We start from the raw sequence: 23,797 nt of genomic DNA, 5'->3' as shown, positions 1-23,797 counted from the left end.
CGACTTGCTACAGGTACTATGTAAACCTGGACTAACCTGTTCCATGGTCTGGTTGTCGGCGACGAAACCGTCTCTCCCACCAAATTTCTTGGTGAGGAGGGTACATGATACGGACACCGAGCAGGATGAAGAACAAAAGCAATCAAAGGGCGGAGGAGCTCCTTGTGAGCCAACGGCCATCCATACCTCGTGCCCAACTGTGTCTGCAGACGTCCTCCTGCAGTTGGGTTACTTTTTATCAGGAGGTTGGTGGCAGGATTTGCACTCCGGCCATCGTAAAACCCTTCATTCCGCAAAACACAAAAACGCAAAGAAATCTGAAAACCCACTCTGTGGGAGTACCTCCTGTGCAGCTTCCCTTCACAGAGCAGCTCACCGGATGACGGGATTGGGGCAAAGCCTTCGGGACCCCCAATCTTTGATGAAAGGAGGGAAACCACAAGGTAACTTTCCCGGGTCAGATTGTGGTGGTGTGTGTCAGGATGGTGCTGAGGTGTCGTCCACCAGAGGGCGGTCTGCTTGGGTTAACCTGAGGCGGTCCCTTCGGGTGCGTGCCTGGAATGTCCTATCCCGAAGAGAGGATGATCACCTGTTTCTGTTATCATCTGAGCTCAAGCGTTTGGACATCGGTGTTGCAGCACTCTCTGAGGTTCAGAGACCGGATTGCAGCGAGATAATGGCGGGTGGTTACACCATGGCAGGTGATAATGGCAGGTGATATCATGCTAAATGCTGGCGGTGTGGCAAAGGAGATTGACCATGTGCTCGTTGATGGTCGCTGGAGGATGATCCAGAATTGTAGGGTCGACCGGAGTGCTCAGTTCCTCAATACTGACCACAGGATTATTGTAGCAACACTGAAGTTGCAGCTTAATTCCAGGAGAATGGTGCCATCCCATTATAGGCTGGATGTTGACAAGCTCAATGACAAGAGGGTAGCTGAGGACTTTGTGAACAGGCTGAGTGGAGATTTGGGGGGTCTGGGTGCTTTGGAGGATCCTGAAGAGTTGTGGAGTGCCTTCAAGACCACCGTCCTTGATGTTGCCAGTCGATGTCTTGGAACTCAACGTCGGGCGGAGAAGAATTTTGTCTCTCAAAGGACACTGGATACCATTGAGCAGAGTCGTAGGGCCAGGCTGAATGGCAGAGCTGAGCTGTTCAGGGAGCTGAGGCGTAAAACTGAACGTGCAGTAAGGGTGGACAAGGAGGCCTTTGTGCGAGGAATCTGTGAGGAGGGTAGACCATCACCTGCGGTCAAGTGATTCTCGTCCTGCTTACAGGGGAATTTGTGCATTGTGTTCATCCAAGCCCGTCCATCAGGGTACTGCAGTTAAAGCAGAGGGTGGTAGGCTCATGACAGCGGAGTTCAAAGTGATGGCCCGCTGGGCCGGTTACTTTGAGCGGCTGTACCAGGCTGATTCACCAGCTGTTGAGTGGGACATCAGTGGTGTTACAATCCCTATTGCTGACCCTCCAATCAACAGTGGTCCACCTTCCTTTGTGGAAACACAGGCTGCGGTGAACCGGTTGAAATGGGCTAACGCTCCAGGGATCTGTGACATCCATGCTGAACTTCTCAAGGCTGGTGGAAATGCTGCACTTGTGTCGCTGCATGTAGTCTGTGCTCTGACTGGAACACAGGCATCATCCCAACTGACTGGAAGAAGAGCCTTGTTGTCCCTCTCTGGAAAGGGTAGGGTGATCGCTAAGACTTCAACAACTACTGAGAGGTGAAACTGCTCGCAGTGCCGGGCAAGGTCTTTGCTCGGATAATTCTTGATTGGGTTTGTCACCATCTGCTTGAGCACCAGCATCCAGATCAGTCAGGCTTTACATCAAAGAGGTCAATGATTGACCGTATCCTTGCTGTTCAGGTCCTCACTGAACGCAGACGAGAGTTTTGGCAGGGGCTGATGGAGCCTATGTTGATCTCTGCAAAGTGGTTGATTCAGTGAATCGGGATGCCCTCTGAAGGATTCTTGGTCTTCGTGGGGTGCCACCAAAACTGATCAATCTGATGTCTGAACTATATTCTGGTACTGAGAGTGCTGTGAGATGTGGTGGTACGACCTCTGACATTTCCAGTTGTTATTGGAGTTTGTCAGGGGTGTGTGCTGGCCCCCTCACTTTGTGGCACTTGTATAGACTGGATTCTGTTGAGGATGTCGAAGAGATCAAGCTGCCGTACATCGTTTGGGAATGTCAAGATCATTTCTGATCTTGATTTCACAGATGATGCAGTCATCTTTGCGGAGACTTTAGATATCCTTTTGGGGGAACTCACGATCCTGAATGAGGAGTCGCAGCCACTGGGATTACAGGTTTCCTGGGTCAAAACTAAGATCCAGGCTTTCAGTGACATCTTAGATGCTGCTATCCCGTCTGGACCTGTTTGTGGTGAGGACGTTGAGGTCATGGAGAGAATCACTTACCTTGGCAGTGATATTCATGTCTCTGCTGGCTGTGAGCCAGAGGTCAACAGACATCTTGGTCCGGATTGGGGAGTCATGGATTCACTGGATCATGGGGTGTGGCGCTGCCGGTACCTGTGCGGGAGGACGAAAGTCCGATTCTTCAGGTCCTTGGTGCTTCCTGTCTTGCAACATGGATGTGACACCTGGACTCTGACCAGGAATCTGAGATAGAGACTTAATTCATTTGGTACCAGGTCTCTTCGGAGAATCCTTGGCTATCGCTGGTCGGACTTTGTGTCCAACGAGCCATTGCTGAGAGAGAGACTCAAATGAGATTTGTTACCTAAATAGTCTGTGAGCATCAGCTGCGACTGTATGGACACGTGGCTCATTTTCCTGACACTGATCCTGCTCACCAGATTCTCTCAGCGAGGGAACCTCGTGAGTGGAGGAGGCCAATGGGCCGATCACGTGCCTTGTGGTTGCAGCAGATTGATCAGCATCTCAAGGAGATGGGGATGGGCCAAACATCTGCCTGGGGAACGGGCAGACGGAGGCTCTTGGAGTACAGGTGGAAAGTGGACACAGCGACGCGTTGCTCCAGCACATGCTCCTATACCTGACATGACGACCCCCCACCCAACAGGAGAGTAAGTCCGTCTTTAGCATCCCCCCCCAGCCCCCAACAGGAAGGCAAGGTGATCTTTAGCATCCAGACACACACACATACACACACACACACACACACACACACACACACACACACGGTGGATACTTTGAGACATGGTAGGTCTCCGTTCCATCTCCTGAAACCCTCCCACATGTGGAGATCACAGCCAACGACACACACATTATTATATTTCGTATGCAACCTATTGCTGCTGTTTGCATCATTGTTGGAGGTGTGGCTGTGCCATTGATGCAGTGCCCCCTGTTTATACTTAGCTCGTACTCATTTTGCCGACCTAAAAAGGATGACAGGCTGAATCAACCCACCTGATGTTATTCAACAGCACGACTGGGGCTCGAACTCAAGACCCCAAGAAACGGTCAAACATCAATACAATATCACGTTGAACGCAAGACAACACAACTTACCTTGTATAGGCCTTCTTGGTTGCTTTATGCAGCTTCTTCAGCGAGAAGAGCATGGGAGGTGTCAATATATTTATGTAATCCTAGCCACCTGGGTTAAGTTGATTAGGTGAGAGCTGATTGGCTATTCCCTCCATTCACAGATGAGAGATGTGGGTGGGTCTTTCTTTATTATTTCCCAGCAAATACAACCCATCGCTTCACTGATGGGGTGTATTGAGGAGGGGGGCTGAGAGAGGAGGGAGGGGAGGGAGAGAGAAGAAGAGAGGAGAGAGGGAGGGGAGAGAGAGAGAGGCAGGAGGGAGGGGAAGATAGGAAAGGGTGAAGAGCGAGGAAGGGGGGGGTAGAGCTATGCCTCACCAAATGTTGCCATACTGTGGGAGGGAGGGATTCGAGGACGGGGTGGGAGAGAGGGAGAGGGAGAAGGAGAGAAGAGAAGAGGACTATGGAAAAAAAAGAAGAGAGAAAGGTGAGGGGTGGAGGTGGGGTTAGTAAAGAGAATGATATGTTGTACTTAATGACCGAACACACACACACACACACAAAAACAAACTCATGTCAGAACAGCTGCACACACAATGACACAATAGAGTTTTAAAAGTATCTGCTGGCACATCTGCAAAAACTTTGATGTCTCAGTTCCAGAAAATTTGTGGGAAAATGAACCAAAAGTAATCATGAAAACATGGAAGAACGTACCGCTCACATACGACCTAATGATTCCATTGAGTGTGAATATCGAAAACAAAGCGTTGCGACCGCATATCATACTTCGGTTACAAAAAAAGGAGAAGGCATTGCTGATTGAGGTGTTAATAGCATTGATTTTGGACTAAACGATGCAGAAATCAAGAAAATGATCAAACACAAAGACCTCAAGAATGAAGTAAGAAGATCTTGGAAACTGAAGAATGCCAAAGTTGTGATAGCTGGACCTACAGGAATAATGACAAAGAACCTCACAGAGATATTAAACATAGGGGCAATACCCCTGGGTGCTCACCTGGTAGTGACTGGATAAGATAACCAGGCAACCACTGGTAGGCATGGATGACCCACAAAATATATAATGGAAAAGAAAGTCAATAACTATAGATGCTTTTTTAATGCCATGAACAAACCTTGGTACATCACAGGTGATAAAGGTTGCGGTCAAGCTTCATCAAAATTGTGTGTGGTTTCAGAAAAGAAAGCAAATACATATTTTGGGGGGCAACCCCCCTCTCCCCATAGACCCTCCGAGACCCCAATGTATTTTTTAATGTCGTGAACAAACTTTAGTACATCACAGATGGTGAAGATGGTGGTCAAGTTTCATTGGAATTGTATGTGTAGTTTTGGAGAAGAAAGTAAATGCATATTTGGGGGATGGGGGGGGCAACCCCCATCTCCCCATAGACCCTCCTAGACACGTGGAGGACTGGTCTATAAAACTGAGAATTAAATTAATTTCCCGGTATTGGCTCCAGTACAATCCCAAGGAGATTTATGGGGCTGTAAGTCTCCTAAGGTCATATCTAATACGCTGAGCCTCTGCAACTGTTTTGCCAAAAATATTTTTAAGTGTTTGTGTGTTTGTAAGATATTCAATCATGACTGAACCGTAGTACTGACAGGCCTCAAATTTTGGGAGTCAGGACTTCAGAATATGGGCAAGGTTTTAAGCCCCACACGTTGGCCTTGATGTCCGTTGCGAGGCCACCGAAGGCCGCTATAAAGTGTATATTGGGATGTGGGGTCAGGCAGTGCTGCCGCTGACCCACAGGAAAAAGGTAACCACCACGAGGCCAATAACTCCATCGCTTTTCAATGTCCAACACATCCCGAAACCACCTCCGGGAAAAGCTCACCCAGCTGGGCAGCGCCGGGTACCCCCTCCAGAGCCTGACCTTTGACCTCAAAAGCAATAGGTGTCCAGATTTGGACTGCTGTATCAGTTAATTTTCGTGAAGATCGGTTTAGAATTGCAAACTCTAGGTGAATGACAGACAAAGAAAAAAACAAACAACAACAAACGTACTCAGGAAATTAATATACCTGAGAATCTTCGGTTTCGCAAATATTAAACAAATCAACTAACTAGAAGGGCACTCGGAAGAGCACATACCTCGGCCAGGCTGAACAGTTTAAATTTTGTATCACACTGGTAGGTCGGATCTGAATCCGGACCTCAATCAAAATCGAATCGGTTTGTTCTCGTTACCTACCCAACTCATCCACCAAGTTTTCCCATACCTCGTTCACAACCTTTTGAGATATCATGCTAAACATTCAGTAGTTTTTGGTCCCATCTCTCAATGGTGAAGAATCACTTAAAAAAAATATAAAAAATTCCAGTATCCCGATCAGGATCTTCACTAAAATAAAATCAATCCGTCCTTGTCACATACCCAACCTGTCCAACAAGTTTCGTCGTCCGAATCTGTCCGTAAGTTTTTGAGATTTCCTGCTCACAGACAAAAAGACAAACAGACAGAGTTGAACACGTTATGTCCATCCACCTTTGGTGGCACAGGTAACAAACAAGCAAAGAAATGAAAAATCACTCAGAGAGTGACAACTTGGGGAAAGGGAACGGCACACACCTCCGCCACGCTGAATAGTTCACATTCTGTATGCCACTGAAAGGTCGAATCTGATTCCAGACCTGAAGCAAAATCGAATCGGTTTGTTCTTGTCACCTAACCAACTCTTCCACCTCATTTTGGCACAAGTCGTCCACAACTTTGAGAGATAACATGCTATATATCGTTTTTGGCCCCATCTCTCAATGGTGAAGAATCAGTTAAAGAATTAAATCATTATCCTATCCGGATCTAGATTCGGATCTTCACCAAAATTGTATTAATTCCTCTTCGTGGCACTCCCAACCTGTCCACCCAGTTTCGCGTGAATCCATCCATAACCTCGTGAGATATTGTGCTTATGTATCGTTTTTCACCTTATCTCTTAATGGTGAAGAATCACTTGAAAAATTCTCAGATTCATTGAAAAATTCTCAGATTCAGATCTTCAGCAAAATTTTGTGTTGCTGTTGTAGATACATTTTATTTTTTTTTATCATAATGGGTTTGAACGTGATGAAATAAATAAATTGATGATAGTTAAAACTTGGTGTTAAAATGAAAATGTTAAACCTGAAATAAAATGTACTCAAATATGGTATGAGGTTTTAAGTATGTATCCATCTGGAATTAACATAATTCTATTTCTCCTTTGTATGGAAAGGTCACCTGTATATTAAAAGTGTAAACAGGTTGAACTTTGCCAGTAAGTTGAATATAAAGAAGAATTGCCTATCATTTTAAAGCTATCCAAAGGAATTTTTTTTATAAAAGACACAAACAAGTTGGAAGGTGGATTTAAGAAAATATCCAGATGTATCCACTAAGCTCTAGTCGCTTCAAGATAATATATCTTCCCAGTTTTGGGAGAAGCAGACTGACTTTTTAACCTCCATATGATGGAAATTTGTTTTGATGACGATTAGAGTTGGCGTTTGACGTCATTCTAGCATTCTGTGCATTTTCTGTATTCGGAGAGGATTAACATGTCTGGATTTGAAATATGTGTTTCTGGAATAAGGCTACACCTGGAAGATGTCAAGACCAGACAAACTGGCACCAGTGCCAGAGATGATAAAAAAAAAAACTGTCTTACTGAAAACTATATAAGGACTAAGATTCTCCATTTGTATTTGAGAAATCTGGAATGAGTTTGTCTGTTCAGAATCTCCTATACGCGCATAATAATTAAGTGTTTGTCTGTTTAATAAAATAATGTTTTAATTGATGACTGAGAATTCTTCTACACTGTCCTTGCCCTGTCACCTACACACAAAAAAATTTCAACACGATTGCTTGAAAACTGCAGCCAAAAATCGTGTGACAAACGGACAAACAAACAGACAAGCCGGTAGGCGGCGATGGGTCGCCGAGCATGGAAACTATAAGATATAGAGCAAAATGGATGTCATATAGCAGATAGGGAATCACCTTAAGATTATGCATATCAAATCTCATCCAGTTCCATCTACTGATAACTACTCGGTATCCATTTAAATGAAAAGTACCGAAAATGCGGTTTGAAATCGGAAATCCCAAAAGTTTGAGGGGGTGCTGTGGGCGAACAAAGATCTAAATCTAAAATCCGGCTCGATAGTTTGTGCACAATGTATTCCAGACGATTAGTGTGAATTTTCATGACCATCCGACCATAACCCTAGGAGGAGTAGCATTTGGCGCAAAGGCACCTCCAGCTCTCGCATATTATCGATTTTTGCACTAATTGACCTTTGACCCCTGACCTAAGAAAAATCGGTCAATATGTCCTGAGGAAAAGTTGTAGTACTCATTGAGTACCATAAACCTGCAAAGTTTCATTCGTATCGATGCACTCACCTGGTCGCAAGGGGGCCTTCAATTTTCGCCAATTTTAGCGCATACCCTAATTGTAGGGGGCGCTGTGGGTAAAGTATTCCATATATCACAAAAACCGGAATATATTTGATAGAGCATCACCTGTAGATCATTCGTGCCAAATTTCATAACCCTACGTGGGATAATGGCTTTCGGAATTGATTTCGCGCGAACGGTACCGATTTTGAAGGTTTTCCGGTTGATGCTAGAGAACCAAAGCGTCCCTTGCAACCATCACAATTTCCAAAGCACGAGGTCATAAGACGTACCTACCACCCGAGTTTGGTCAAAATCCACCCACGTTTACTACCAATTATGCTGATGACAAACGAACAAACATCCAAACAAACAGAAAGAATTACTGACAATAAGGGTCACCTATTTCGGCGACTCAGCAGACAGGCAGACAAACGCCGCAGACCAACATGCTTGGCAAAAAAAAAGGTTTTTGCCAAGTAACAAACAAACGGACTCAAATGTGATACCCCATCGTCTGGTGAAGGAAATGGTTTTAAAGTCTTCGTTTTGTCCGTTTGCATTCTGAGATACTTACTGGTTTACCATTGACTTTCCACACCATTACCATTTACTTACTACGCCACGCCCCTTTTGTCATCAATTTTTAACAATCCTTCATGATGAGAAAATGCAGAATAATAATTGATAAATTTTACTTCTTTAAAAATGTTTTTGTCAAGTTTCCAGCTATTATTGCATCGACAAGTCTCACAACAGCAGCTCGTGGGTTCAGATTCTCCGACAACACAAGGATCAGCAATTCCCATCATGACTGGATAGTTCAGCACTAACAGCATCGGTCAGAAGCTGCCGACCCACCTTCAGGCTGTCTGATGTGCGTTTCATCCCTGATGGAATAAAGTCCGAACACAAACTGTCATCCTCGTGTAGAATGAAGAACTCGTCTCGCCGGTGAAGGCTAATGTCGATGTGCGTCGGCGGACGGGTAGAAAAAGACAATGGATGAAATGAACAGGACGCTCATCCAGGTATGCGAGAAGCTGACGTTTCAGGTGTTCACCCAGGTGTAAAGAACAAGACAATTGATCCTCTTTACTTCGATGAAGGGCTAATGCCCAAAATGCCAGCTCATCAAAGCTTTCCACGACAGTTAGCGTACCTCGATCCGTTCATTTCATCCATTTTAATGTTGGTGCTTTGGCGGAGGGGCATTGTTCCCTTCTCAGGTAGACAGTCCTCTCAGAAAGAACGTTAAATCAAGGGTGCGCTCCATCACCACTCAGCTTGTGGAGCACTCGCCAAGTGGCTTAAGCACTCAAGCAAGCACGGCAGAAAAATAGTTGAGAATCAATGGCTAGCTTGGCAAGTGATAGCAAGCTCATTGGGAAGGGATCACACCCCGGGTGTCCTGTGTGCGAGCATTTACTATGGTGACGATTAAAGAACGTGATACCTTTTAAAAACTTGGTGTTGTACGTGCTCAGTATACCGTCGTCAAGGTTTCCCAACACTTGTTAGGATCCAGAGCTGAGCAGTGGCCTACGGGAAGTTTCATTTCCACATTTATCAAAATTAGTACAAAAATTTCATGCGTTCATAAACGTTACATTGTAGCAATGACGTGAACAAGGTGTAATGCACCATCCCATCCAAAACCTTCTTTTGTACAGATGTAAATACACAAAGGGCAACAAACACACACACACACACACACACACACACACACACATACACACACACACAAACACATGAGATGAAAGCCCCTGTGATATGAAAGGCAAGGCGCACTCTTACTCTGGCATATCCTACGACCTACGATGTGTAACTGTGTGTAAACCATAGAATGTACGGGCATCAGGTGAAAGAAACTACCTTCCTACCTGCATACCATACTTCTGGGACCACTTGAAGCCAAGAGCCTCCAGGTCGATAAATGCCCCATTCAGCGAAACCATCCAATTAGGCCCCACCCCTCTCCCCACGAACAGCCCAACCTCCAATGGGTAATTGCACCATGCCCACTTGTCTTCCCTCCACCCCCTCGCTAAGTCCCTCCCACTTCCCGCTCCTTTCGCACTGCATCTGAAACGTGCGGAAGGCAAAAGGAAACGTTCAAAATGTCCGACTGGTTTGAACCGTCACAATCACGAGAGTTCAATCGCTTGAGTGTCAGGTAATCAAGGACAGAATCGATGGACACTGCGATGACGTGTTTTAACCACAGGTGGAGTGTGTGTGCACCTGTCCTGTTTTAACCACAACCTACAACCTACCTGTGTGTATAAACCGAGCTGTTCGTGGAACGCTATAAACTGAGTAAAGCGCGAGGCTGTGCACAGCACGGATAGCAAGCTGCTCTCAAGAAGCTTGGAGAACACGGATCAAACACCGTGACACTTGTCCAGGTCGTGAGAGCGAAATGGATTTCACCGGTCAGATGATTACAGCTCGTGTGTGTGTCTATGTGTGTCTGTGTGTGTCTGTGTGTGTATATGTGTATGTGTGTCTGTGTGTGTCTGTGTGTGTGTCTGTGTGTGTCTGTGTGTGTGTCTGTGTGTGTCTGTGTGTGTGTCTGTGTGTGTGTGTGTGTGTGTGTGTGTGTGTGTGTGTGTGTGTGTGTGTGTGTGTGTGTGTGTGTGTGTGTCTGTGTGTGTGTCTGTGTGTCTGTGTGTGTGTGTCTGTGTGTGTGTGTGTGTGTGTGTGTGTGTGTGTGTGTGTGTGTCCGCGGAGACGATTAAATGAGTGTGTGAGAGAGTGAGTGGATGGATGAGTGGGTTAGTAAATGGAAGGATGGATGGGTGGGTTGATGAATGGGTGGATGGGTGGATGGGTGGATGGGTGGATGGGTGGGTGGGTGGATGGATCTGTGGGTGGATGGGTGGGTGGATGTGTGGGTGGATGGATCGGTGTGTGGGTGGGATAATGGATGAGTGGGTGGATGGATGGGTAGATGGGTGGGTGGATGGGTGGGTGGATGGGTGGGTGGGCGGATGGGTGGGTGGGTAGATGGGTGAATAGATGGGTGAATGGATGGGTGAATGGATGGGGGTGTTGGTGGGATACTAAATAGAAGGATGGATGGTTGGGTGGATGGATGGGTGAGTGGGCTCGTGAGTGGATGGCCGGATCGGTGTGGGAGTGGGATAGTGAGTGGATGGGTGTGTGAGTGGGATAGTAAATGGAAGGATGGAGGGGTGGAGGGATGGGGGGGTGTGTGGGTGGGATAGTGAGTGGATGGGTGTGTGAGTGGGATAGTAAATGGAAGGATGGATGGGTGGGTGGATGGATGGGTGAGTGTGTGGGGGGGATAGTAAATGGAAGGATGGGTGGGTGGGTGGGTGGATGGATGGGTGGGTGAGTGTGTGAGTGGATGGGTGAATGGATGGATGGGTGGATGGATGGTTTGGGTGAGTGTGTGAGTGGATCGGTGAATGGATGGGTGGATGAATGGGTGTGTGTGAGTGGATGAGTGCGTGAGTGGATGGGTGGATGAGTTCGTGAGTGGATGGGTGGATGAATGCGTGGATGGATGGGTGGATGGATGGGCGGGTGAGTGAGTGGGTGGATGGGTGGGTGAGTGCACGAGTGGATGAGTGGATGTGTGGATGTATGGATAGGTGAATGGATGGATAGGTGGGTGGTTGGATGGGTGGGTGAGTGTGTGAGTGCATGATTGGATGGGTGGATGGATGTGTGGATGGATGGATGAATGGATGGGTGGGTGAGTGTGTTGGTGCATGATTGGATGGATGTGTGGATGGATGGATGGTTGGATGGGTGGGTGAGTGCGTGATTGGATGGGTGGATGGATGAATGGATGGGTGGGTGATTGTGTGGGTGGGTGAATGAGTGCGTGAGTGGATGGGTGAGTGGATGGGTGGGTGAGTGTGTGGGTGGTTTGGTTAATGGATAGATGGATGTGTGGATGGATGGGTGGATGGATGGGTGGGTGGATGGATGGGTGGGTGAGTGTGATCTTGGATGGGTGAATGGATAGATGGATGACCAAGCGAGTGTGTGGGTGGATGGGTGAATGTGATGTTGGATGGGTGAATGGATAGATGAATGGGTGGGTGGGTGGAGGGTGAATCGATGGATGGATGGGTGGGTGGGTGGGTGGTGGGTGAATAGATGGATGGATGGGTGGGTGGGTGGGTGGATAGGTGAATAGATGGATGGATGGATGAAGGATGGATGGGTGCGCGAGTGTGTGAGTGGATGGGTGAGTGGGTGGGTGAGCGAGTGGGTGAGTGAGAGGATGGGTGGATGGATGGATGGATGGGTGGGTGATTGTGTGGGTGGGTGAATGAGTGCATGAGTGGGTGGGTGAGTGGATGGGTGGATGAGTGGATGGGTGGGTGAGTGTGTGGGTGGGTGGGTTTTTGGATAGATGGATGTGTGGATGGATGGGTGGGTGAGTGTGATCTTGGATGGGTGAATGGATAGATGGATTACCAAGCGAGTGTGTGGGTGGATGGGTGAATGTGATGTTGGATGGGTGAATGGATAGATGAATGACCAAGCGAGTGTGTGGGTGGGTGAGTGAGTGCGTGAGTGAGAGGATGGGTGGATGGATGGATGGGTGGGTGAGTGTGTGGTTGGATGGGTGAATGGATAGATGGATGACCAAGCGAGTGTGTGAGTGGTCCCAATAATACGAGGTTAAGGTAATAAATCGACAAAGCCATATCGGTTTGAAAGATTAATGAAATATTAATGATCTCTTTGATGTAATTAATCCATCTTCAGATTGCTGTTATTAAATCAAAATGGTTAATCCATCCATTGTAAAGATGAACACACGGGTTGTGAGTGCATTTGTGACGTATCCGCCTACCCCCCCCCCCATGAGAAACACTTTGACACGTGTATGAAATACCAGGTACGAGTCCCTCAGTACATGGAGGAAGGACGCGCTTGTGAGATGAAAATGTTCTTTTATAAAATGCTTCGTGTTCATCACGTAATTAAATATCTATAAAAAGCTCGCGGCTCGGCTACAGGAGGAAGAAAACAATTGGAGGGGTTTGGTGGTAGTGGGGACGAGGGGAGGGGCTCGGTGTAGAGAGAGCATCGCTACGGGGGAACAAAAGTGCAGGTAGTGGTCGTGGATATGAAGAGGTATCACATGTACCTGGTATGACGACACAATGAATGAGCGGTCATACCTTGTGAAGCGCTCTTTTGTGACGTTTCCTCGAAGGCTTTTGCGCTCATAGATTCGGGCGAGGCGGCCCTGGGAACACGGACGAGGCGCCCAGAGGAGGAACAAAGGATCAGGAGGTTTCGGATCGTCTCACCGCGCCTCGGGGAGCCTGCACGGGCCGCGATCAGCCCACTCCTCGAGCCGACTACTCCAGCGCACCAGCCTCGCTTGCGCTTCAGCAAAACACGCCGAGGGAGCGCAAGTCACATTCACAACATGGTGACACTTTGCTCTCCATGAACACTTTAATCCTTATATCCCTAACACGGCGTGCGATGCGCTCTACGCTCGACCAAAGCCGGTGGAGACGCGCCTTGCTACCAGTTGCCTGCGATCGATTCCCTGTCGGAGTGACGTCACAATCGCAACATCAGTTGGAGGGTTTTCCCCCCCCTCGTTCGTTTCTAATTCATTTCATTTTAATTCTGTTTCCTCTTAGTCCTGGATTCGTTCACATGATACCTCATTTTATTGGCGAGATCTCCTTATTCTCCATGCTCTGGTTTCTTGGAACAGCAGATCTGGGGATCCATTATTCCACGACAATGTAAAAATATATAAATTTATATATACATACAACTACATCTTGTGGTTAATGTTATGGATTATCTACAATGCGACAAACTACCATGGGAATTACAACGCGATGTCAACCGACATACACCTCATCCAACTAATTTGGGTTGCAAACCACAAGGTTTGTAAATGCACACAAGACGTGGCAGGTAGATGACACAGCAGGCTCATCCCAATTCCTCTCCCAAGGACAGCACCTGTACAACATGATCGGTTCCCCTCTAGTTCAGCATCATCATGATTTCGGAGGTTCAAAGCCACATGGTTAGCACTCATTTGATTGGGGGAGGGGGCGGCTGTGAATGGTGGGCAGGGGCAGGGGCAGGTGGAGGTGGGCAGCGCCCTCTATCCATGGAGTTTGGTGAATTAAACAAGAGGCGCCATATTGTTAACCTAAGTCAATGTTCCACTTCCATCTCTCACCATATATAATCTCTATATCTCTCAATGTATATATGTCTGTCTGTCTGTCTCTCTCTGTCTGTCTGTCTGTCTGTCTGTCTGTCTGTCTGTCTGTCTGTCTGTCTGTCTGTCTGTCTGTCTGTCTGTCTGTCTCTCTCTCTCTCTCTCTCTCTCTCTCTCTCTCTCTCTCTCTCTCTCTCTCTCTCTCTCTCTCTCTCTCTCTCTCTCTCTCTCTCTCTCTCTCTCTCTCTCTCTCTCTCTCTCTCTCTCTCTCTCTCTCTCTCTCTCTCTCTCTCTCTCTCTCTCTCTCTCTCTCTCTCTCTCTCTCTCTCTCTCTCTCTCTCTCTCTCTCTCTCTCTCTCTCTCTCTCTCTCTCTCTCTCCCTCTCCCTCTCCCCCGGTCCACCTCTCTCTTTCTCTCTCTCCCTTTCATCCCTCTCTCTCCTTGACCATCTCTCCCTCTCATCTTTACCTCCAGAACCAAAAGGTTATGTTTTCACCCTGTTTGTCTGTCTGTGAAGAGGGTATCTATAAAAGTTATGGGCAGATAGATTCCTGTGAAACTTGGTGGACACTTTGGGTGTGCTACAAATGACAACTGACAAGGACCAATTTATTAGATTTTGGTGAAGATCTGGATGCAGATACGAATTTTTATTTTATTTTAAAGTGATTCTTCACCATTGAAAGATGGGGCCAAAAATGATATATAGCATGATGCACTACATGGCCAAAAGTATATGGACACCTGATCGTCCAACATCTCATTCCAAAATCATGAGCATTAATATGGAGTTGGTCACCCCTTTGCTGCTATAACAGCCTCCACTCTTCTGGGAAGACTTTCCACGAGATGTTGGAACAATGCTGTGAGGATTTGCTTTCATTCAGACACAAGAGCATTCGTGAGGTCAGGCACTGATGTTGGGTGATTAGGTCTGGCTCGCAGTCGGCGTTCCAAATCATCCCAAAGGTGTTTGATGGGGATGAGGTCAGGGCTCTGTGCAGGCCAGTCAAGTTCTTCCACACCGATCTCGACAACCCATTTCTGTATGGACCTCACTTTGTGCATGAGGACATTGTCATGCCGAAACAAGAAAGAGCCTTCCTCAAACTGTTGCCACAAAGTTGGAAGCACAGAACCATCTAGAATGTCATTGTATGCTGTAGTGTTAAGATTTCCCTTCACTGGAACTAAGGGGCCTCACCTGAACCATGAAAAACAGCCCCAGACCATTATTCCTCATTCACCAAACTTTACAGTTGGCACGATGCATTCGGGCAGGTAGCATTCTCCTGGCATTCGCCAAACCCAGATTCGTCCGTCGGACTGCCACATGGTGAAGCGTGATTCATCACTCCAGAGTCCAATGACGGTGAGCTTTACACCACTCCAGCCGACACTTGGCATTGTACATCGTGATCTTAGGTTTGTGTGTGGCTGCTCGGCCATGGAAATTCATTTCATGAAGCTCTCAACAAACAGTGCTTGTGCTGACATTGCTTCCAGAGGCAGTTTGGAACTTGGTCGTGAGGGTTGCAACCAAGGACAGACGATTTTCTGTGCTATGCCCATCAGCACCCGGGGGTCCCGTTCTGTTAGCTTGTGTGGCCTACCACTTCGCAGCTGAGCTGTAGTTGCTCCAAGACGTTTCCTCTTCACAAGGACAGCACTAACAGTTGACCAGGGCAGCTCTACCAGGGCAGATATTTGACGACGTGACTTGTTGGAAAGGTGGCATCTAATGACGGTGCCACATTGAGTCACTGAGCTCTTCAGGACAGCCCATTCTACTGCCAATGTTTGTCTATGGAGATTGCATGGCTGTGTGCTTGATTTTATACACCTGTCAGCAATGGATGTGCGTGAAATAGGCGAATCCACTCATTAGAATGGGTGTCCGCATACTTTTGGCCATGTAGTGTACTTCAAAAAGTTAGGGACGGATTATGACAACAGTAGTGCCGATAGAAAGTCTACACCCCTTTCAAAATTTTCACCTTTTCTTTCCTGTTCGCCTGGAATTAAATTACATTAAATCAGACTTTTTTCACCCTTATTTACACATCGTTACCCACAACTTCCAAGTGAAAAACAAATTGTACAAACGTCAGAAAATAAATTTAAAATACAAAAATAGAATATCTTGGTTGGACAAGTGGCCACCCCCCTGAGTTTATACTTAGTGGAAGCACCTTTGACAGCAATTACAGCTGTGAGTCTGTTGGGATAGGTCTCTACCAACTTTGCACACCTTGATTGGACAATACTCATTCTTCTGGATAAAACTGTTCAAGCTCAGTCAAGTTACGTGGGGAGCGTTGATGGACAGCAATCTTCAAGTCGTGCCACAGATTTTCGATTGGATTCAGGTCGGGGCTCTGACTGGGCCACTCAAGGACATTTATCTTTTTGTTCCTTCGCCACTCCAGCGTAGCTTTGGCTGTGTGTTTCAGATCATTGTCATGCTGAAAGGTGAACTTCCATCCCAATTTCAGCTTTCTTGCAGAGGGCAGTAGGTTTCCCTTGGGTTTTTCTGCATTTTGCTCCATCCATTTTCCCTTGTGTATCCTGACAAGTGCCCCAAACACTTCTGATGAGAAACATCCCCATAACATGATGCTGCCGCCACCATGATTCACAGTAGGGATGGTGTTCTTTGGGTGATGTGCTGTGTTTGGTTTGAGCCAAATGTAACATTTTGCATTTTGGCCAAAAAGTTCCATCCTGGTTTCATCTGACCATTAAACCTTTTGCCACATGGCTTCAGGATCTCCGGAGTGGTTTTTTGCATACCTCAAATAAGACTCAAGGTGGACTTTTTGAGTAACAGCTTCCTTCTTGCCACCCTACCGTACAGGCCAGACTTTGTGGAGTACTTGGGATGTTGTTGTCACGTGCGCACAGTGACCTGTCATTGCCATAAAGGCATGTAGCTCTTTCAAAGTTACCATTGGCCTCTTGGTGGCCTCTCTGATCAGTCTCCTCCTTGCTTGGTCAAGTTTGGAGGGGTGGCCTGATCTAGGCAGGGTCTTGATGGTACCATCTGCCTTCCACTTGTAAATGATTATCTTGACTGTGCTCCACAGGATATTCAAGGCCTTTTAAATATTTTTATTCTCATCCCCTGATCTGCACCTTTCCACAACTTTATCCCAGAGGTTTTTTGAGAGCTCCTTGGGACTCATGGTTGAGTCTTTGCTGTGAATGCATTACCCAGCAGAGGAAACCAACAGGAACAGCTGATTTTATTCTGAAACAATCAGAATCACCACAATTTAACTCAGGTGGAGGCCAATTAACTTGGTGTGTGATTTTGAAGGTGATTGGTTACACCTGAGCTAATTTACAATTGTTATAATAAGGGGGGTGGATACGGATCCAACCAAGATATTCTCGTTTTGTATTTTTAATGAATTTTCTGCAAGTTGAAGAATTTGTTTTTCACTTGGATGTTGTGGGTTACGATGTGTAATTAAAGGTGGGAATAGTCTGATTTAATGAAATTTAATTCCAGATTATAAGGAAACAAAAGGTCAAAATTTTGAAAAGGGGTGTGGACTTCCTGTGGGCACTTTATATATGGACGGATTATGACTCCATTGTTATGGATGGATTATGACTCCATTCATGTAATCATGTTGTTGTTTTTTCACCACAGCTCATATGTCATGCTTTCACTTACAAGTTCACCTCCTCACTTTGATTCGTTGAATTCACTCTCACGGATATTCTGCTGTTTATTCACATAGAAGTGGAACTTTGCTGGATGGTCGATTTTGACACGATGGCACGAGGGCAAGGTGATGTGTCTCTTGTAACGTCTTCTGCTTGCCTGACGAGCTTCCCTTCAACTTCTTGTTAACCTCCACCATCGAAGATGGACGGAGGTTACTGTTTTCACCCCTGTCTGTTTGTTTGTTTGTTTGTTTGTTTGTGAACAGTATTGCGGAAAAACTCCTGGACGGATTTCGACGAAACTTGGTGGGGGGATTAGGTACGGTCCAAGGATCATGCCATTAGATTTTGGACTTGGTCCAAAGTGCAATATGGCCGCTATGGCGGCCATTTTGAAAAAATATTTGAATTTTTGTTTTTGCATTTCTACATATTTTAAGTGATTTCCAACCAAAAAAAAAAACAAATTGTTAAAGAGAAAAAAAAAACAAATTTTGCAACTTTTTTTTCAAAAAAATTTCGATTTTATTTTTTGGGCATTTCTACATGCGCGTCAATCTCGTTTAGTTTATTCAATCGTGGTTCAGTAGAGTCTGATCCATTTTGACCTACAATGAATAGGATATCAGGTTCACTTAAGTGACCCAGCAGTATTGGCGGCGGAGGTTTTGCACTCTACCGAGTGCTCCCCTCTCTAGTTATCTCTGTAACAGCTTGTCGTGAGATTCCGGAATCCAGACTGATGTTGTGCATTCAACCAATCACAAGAATTTCCTCCAAAAAACAAGTTGGCAAAACTCTGTGTATAAGGCACATCGGGTTTAGGAGAGGGAGGGGTAGAGGGTGAGTGGCGGTTCAGGGCGTGAATGGTCGTTCAGGGCGTGGGTGTGAGAGGATGGTCTGCTTGGAGGGGGGTGGTTGTGAATGGTGCTCCAGTGCATGGATGTGAATGGTGGATAGGGGGTGTAGTTTTGGATGGTGGCTCGAGGGGTAGGGATGAATGGTGGATCAGAGTGGGAGAAGGTGCATGTCAATGGTGGCTCGGGTGATGGGGGTGGGGATGGTTGTGAATGGTGGTTCAGTGTGTGAGCGGTGATTCAGGGCGTGGGTGTGCATTGTGGTTTGGGGTGGGTGTGGATGTGAATGGTGGTTTGAGGAGTAGTTGTGAATGCTTGCTGAGGCCGTGGCTGTGGATGATGGGTGTGAATGGTGGCTCGGGTGGGTGGGGGGGGGGTAGATGTGAATCGTGGTTTGTGGGGGGGGGTAGAGGTAAGTTTTTGTAACGCTACAATTATAAATGAATCTGGTAGCCCCAAGAAATGTTTGTGTGTGTCTTGTGAGAGGAGACACGAAGCTGTGGGATGTTATTTTTATCCACCTTTCTCTGCCAACCCTCACACTGGAGTAGAGTCCTACACACCGCGACTGAATCATTCTCACCAAGCGACCTAAATGCCCCAGCTGGCACACTCACCTATTTTATTTTAACCCTTAAATATCTATATATATATATATATATATATATATATATATATATATATATATATATATATATATATATATATATATATATATATATATATATACCCAATTCCCCAAGGGTTTGGAAGAGGAAAAAAAAAACCCCGTTTTATTACACAATTATAAATCAAAAAATAGGATATACTTATTTATTTATTTATTCATGATTGTATCGATAATTATATAATTACCGTACCAGTCCAATTGGTCACGTGGTGTTGCGATGTTTCTCGAAATGTAAGGTAAAAGGAACGAAATGATGAAAAAGTTTGTACACACATTTTTACAAACCACAAAACTTCAATGACGTAATAATATACATGACGTCACAACAAAATACAACATAATATGCACAGGATGCACAGCCGACACAGGTTTCACTTCGTAATTTAAACAGGAAATAGTATTTTACACAAATTACATCGATAATGTGGAATAAAAGCGAACATGACACACTCTAACCACAACCGAGGAAGGATACACACTCAACCCACTCACCCACCTCGTTCGGACTCAACCGAGGATCTTCTTCTCCTTTCTATTGCCAACTTAATGGATTATTTGCCACGTGGTGCTTCAGGTCCAGCCGAAGACCGTCTTCCTTCGGCACCGTCGGTGCGTTTCGGAACGCCCGGTCAGAAGCCTGAACCATAAAGCCAACTTGTCTGTGAGGAAATGAAAATGGACTTTGAACATACACCGTCCAATGGCCCGTTGTCATAACGACCGTGTAAGACCTCTGGAGGAGATGTTAACCGTGCCTTCAGAAGGGTCTGTTCGGACGTATAAAAAATAACCAAAAAAAAAAAAGGAGCGGGAAAAGGTCTTCGAAAGATTAAATTAATTGTGAGGCGAGACGAAGATGCATCTCAATGGCCGACCACCCAGAGGGTATCATCTTAGGAAGGAGAACGTGAAGCTATTTTAGGATGGGCTCAGGACAGCCCTCCGAGCGAGAAGGGGAATGTTATAGGGTCGCCAATAATAAACACAATGACGTCTTTGATCTCCAAGTTGGCTCCATCGTTTAATACTGCACATTCATATATGTATATTATACATATATACATACACGTTATACAGTGTGTGCCTCGTATAGACCTTTACAAGACCGATCGACTTCTCACGACGCGTATACAGTGACGGAACTCCTCTTGGTATTTTACATTCAGATTTCACTCAGCTGTGGTCGGAGCGCTCTTGTGGTCACACCACATTATTTACTCATTGTGACCATGCCCTGGAGGCCCCACATCAGGTCATAACCACGTTCGAGCCTGAGGGTGGTCACACCACATTATTTACTCATTGTGACCATGCCCTGGAGGCCATACATCAGGTCATAACCATATTCGAGCCTGAGGGTGGTCACACCACATTTACTCATTGTGACCATGCCCTGAGGGCCCCACATCAGGTCACAACCACATTCGAGCCTGAGGGTGGTCACACCACATTTACTCATTGTGACCATGCCCTGAGGGCCCCACATCAGGTCATAACCACGTTCGAGACTGAAGGTGGTCACACCACATTATTTACTCATTGTGACCATGCCCTGGAGGCCACACATCAGGTCATAACCACGTTCGAGCCTGAGGGTGGTCACACCACATTTACTCATTGTGACCATGCCCTGAGGGCCCCACATCCGGTCATAACCACGTTCGAGCCTGAGGGTGGTCACACCACATTTACTCATTGTGACCATGCCCTGGAGGCCATACATCAGGTCACAACCACATTCGAGCCTTAGGGTGGTCACACCACATTATTTACATTTTGTGACCATGCCCTGGAGGCCACACCTCGGGTCATAACCACATTCGAGCCTCCGGGTGGTCACACCACATTATTTACATATTGTGACCATGTCCTGGAAAGCCACACATCGGGTCATAACCACATTCGAGCCTTAGATTGGTCACACCACATTTACTCGTTGTGGCCATGCCCTGGAGGCCATACATCAGGTCACAACCACATTCGAGCCTGAGGGTGGTCACACCACATTACTTACAATATTGTGACCATGCCCTGGGGGCCCCACAGCAGGTCACAACCACATTCGAGCCTTAGGGTGGTCACACCACATTATTTACATTTTGTGACCATGCCCTGGAGGCCACACCTCGGGTCATAACCACATTCGAGCCTCCAGGTGGTCACACCACATTATTTACATTTTGTGACCATGCCCTGGAGGCCACACCTCGGGTCATAACCACATTCGAGCCTTAGGGTGGTCACACCACATTATTTACATTTTGTGACCATGCCCTGGAGGCCATGCATCAGGTCACAACCACATTCGAGCCTTAGGGTGGTCACACCACATTATTTACATTTTGTGACCATGCCCTGGAGGCCACACCTCGGGTCATAACCACATTCGAGCCTCCAGGTGGTCACACCACATTATTTACATTTTGTGACCATGCCCTGGAGGCCACACCTCGGGTCATAACCACATTCGAGCCTTCGGGTAGTTGCACGATTCCCGGGAGCAGCGGCTGCGTGCTCGGACATTTGGAGCAGCTGGCACGACGCTACCCTGGTGATGGAGCATGATCCTTGGGGAAGACAAAGCTGTCCAAGTTTTATTGACGCGCTCGCTGGATGTGCTTTCCTGCCTAAGTGGTTCTTTGGAACGGATAAAGGGTCCATTTATATATTTATTTTGTGTACAATTATGCATTGCACAAATACGAGAGACCACGTAGTGCCGTCCATCCTCGGTACTGAACTGTGCACAGATGATTACAACGTACTGGTACACTGGTACTGTAATTTGAAGAGAGCGCAACTATATACAACCACCAGTCTACCACCGACCCCAAAAGGTGATTGACGACGTTACATTCTCATCCCTGTTTGTGAGCACAGCATCTCAAAACGTTGTGCACGGATTCGGATGAAACTTGGTGAACAGGTTGGGTATCTGACAAGGAAGAACTGATGAGATTTTGGTGAACATCCGGATCCGAGAATTATTTAATTTATTTTCAGTGATCGTTCACCATTGAAAGATGGGGCCAAAAACGATACGTAACGTGATATCTCACTAGGTTGTGGTCGGATTCGGACAATACGAGGATGATGAGTTGGGTCGGTGACAAGAACAAGCCCATTCGATTTTGGAGGTCTGAATCCAGATCTCATGTGTCAGTGGGAATGTGGGAAACAAAACATCAACTGTTCAGCCTGGTGGAGGTACGCGTGCTCCACCGATGACCGTTCCAGTTGAGGATCTCTTTCCAGTGTTTCGAAGGGTGGAGAGCAATCATTATTGAGAGAACAGATGTAGGTAGGTGACATGATACGCACTAAGATGTGCGTTTATTTATTACTCCATTCTTCATGAACATCAAACGATGTGAATGGATAACAGTAGTGCTTTGCTTTGTACTCACAGGTAATCAGGCACCTTGAGGTAATGGGTGGAACTTTGGTGGAGGAAACATGGAATGAACACTCAGCGACTACTGGGACACCGATTGAATCTCATGCAATACAAATGGGACGAGTCAATCAAATATCCTTTTCTTGCGTCCGATCTTTTCCCTCGTCCTGTACCATCCATCATCTCGTTGTTGGATCCAAGTGATGCGCCCGCCCCCAGTCAGTGCGTTGTATTCTACCCTCTGTCACCTCGTTCCTGCATGAGTCTACACTTTGTACCCATTTTAAAAGTGCTCTCATAACTGTGAACCTAAGTGTAATGTAAGTACAGTATTACAAAAATATATTTACTTTGTCATGAAAAAAACACTCCAAATATCATAATCACCTGGTGTAGGACCTTGCACATAAGCTCGTTCGTTGAGAATCCCATTTGATGGCGTTTATTGTGCAAAATGTCGAGGGGGCTGGGGGGGGGGGAGGATGAGGGAGAGCGAGAGGGAGAGGAAGACATTTTTTTTTTACATATATATATATATTTATATTTTTATTTACACTATATATTTTTTTTCATATATATACACATATATATTTATATATATTTATACATATATATATATATATATATATATATATATATATACACATATATATTTATATATATTTATACATATATATATATATATATATACAGCTCTGGAAAAAAATTAAGAAACCACTGCAAAATTATCAGTTTTTCTGGTTTTACTATTTATAGGTATGCGTTTGAGTAAAATGAACATTTTTGTTTTATTCTATAAGCTACTGACAACATTTCTCCCAAATTCCGAATAAAAATATTGTCATTTAGATCATTTATTTGCAGAAAATAACAACTGGTCCAAATAACAACAAAGATTCAGTGTTTTCAGACCTCAAATAATACAAACAAAACAAGTTCATGTTCATTTTTAAACAACACAATACTAATGTTTTAGTAACACCTTGATTGACCTGGCTGTGTGGCATGGAGCATTGTCCTGCTGGAAAAACCAATCCTCAGAGTTGGGGGACATTGTCAGAGCAGAAGGAAGCAAGTGTTCTTCCAGGACAACCTTGTACGTGGC

The 23,797-nt window shown here is 45.9% G+C and overlaps 1 protein-coding gene and 1 pseudogene across 10 annotated transcripts in view; both read right to left on the bottom strand.

Moving 5' to 3' along the window:
- The window catches only part of LOC147019357 (uncharacterized), a 33,477-nt pseudogene extending 21,681 nt beyond the window's left edge, over positions 1–11,796 (bottom strand).
- Positions 1–20,202, bottom strand: part of LOC147019356 (fibroblast growth factor 13-like) — a 195,395-nt gene extending 175,193 nt beyond the window's left edge. For 4 of the 10 annotated variants that reach the window (XM_085899804.1, XM_085899799.1, XM_085899797.1 and 1 more), the window contains exons 1-2: positions 19,792–20,202; positions 13,075–13,285 (exon numbers count right to left, since the gene is read on the bottom strand). Coding sequence is in view for 1 of the 10 variants with exons in the window: in XM_085899798.1 (XP_085755924.1) it covers positions 13,075–13,123 (49 nt within the window). In the remaining 9 variants the exon portion in view is untranslated. Of the gene's footprint in view, positions 1–13,074; positions 13,528–19,787 lie in introns of those variants that run through there. The other 6 variants (XM_085899794.1, XM_085899801.1, XM_085899793.1 and 3 more) reach the window with 5 other exon arrangements.
- Between the last annotated feature and the right edge of the window lie 3,595 nt (positions 20,203–23,797).

Source organism: Eptatretus burgeri, chromosome 10, assembly GCF_056783735.1.
Source record: "Eptatretus burgeri isolate ZD-2024b chromosome 10, Ebu_testis_v1, whole genome shotgun sequence".
Classification (NCBI taxonomy): domain Eukaryota; kingdom Metazoa; phylum Chordata; class Myxini; order Myxiniformes; family Myxinidae; genus Eptatretus; species Eptatretus burgeri.
Note: the sequence above shows the minus strand (reverse complement) of the source record. Positions and strands in the feature narration are given on the sequence as shown.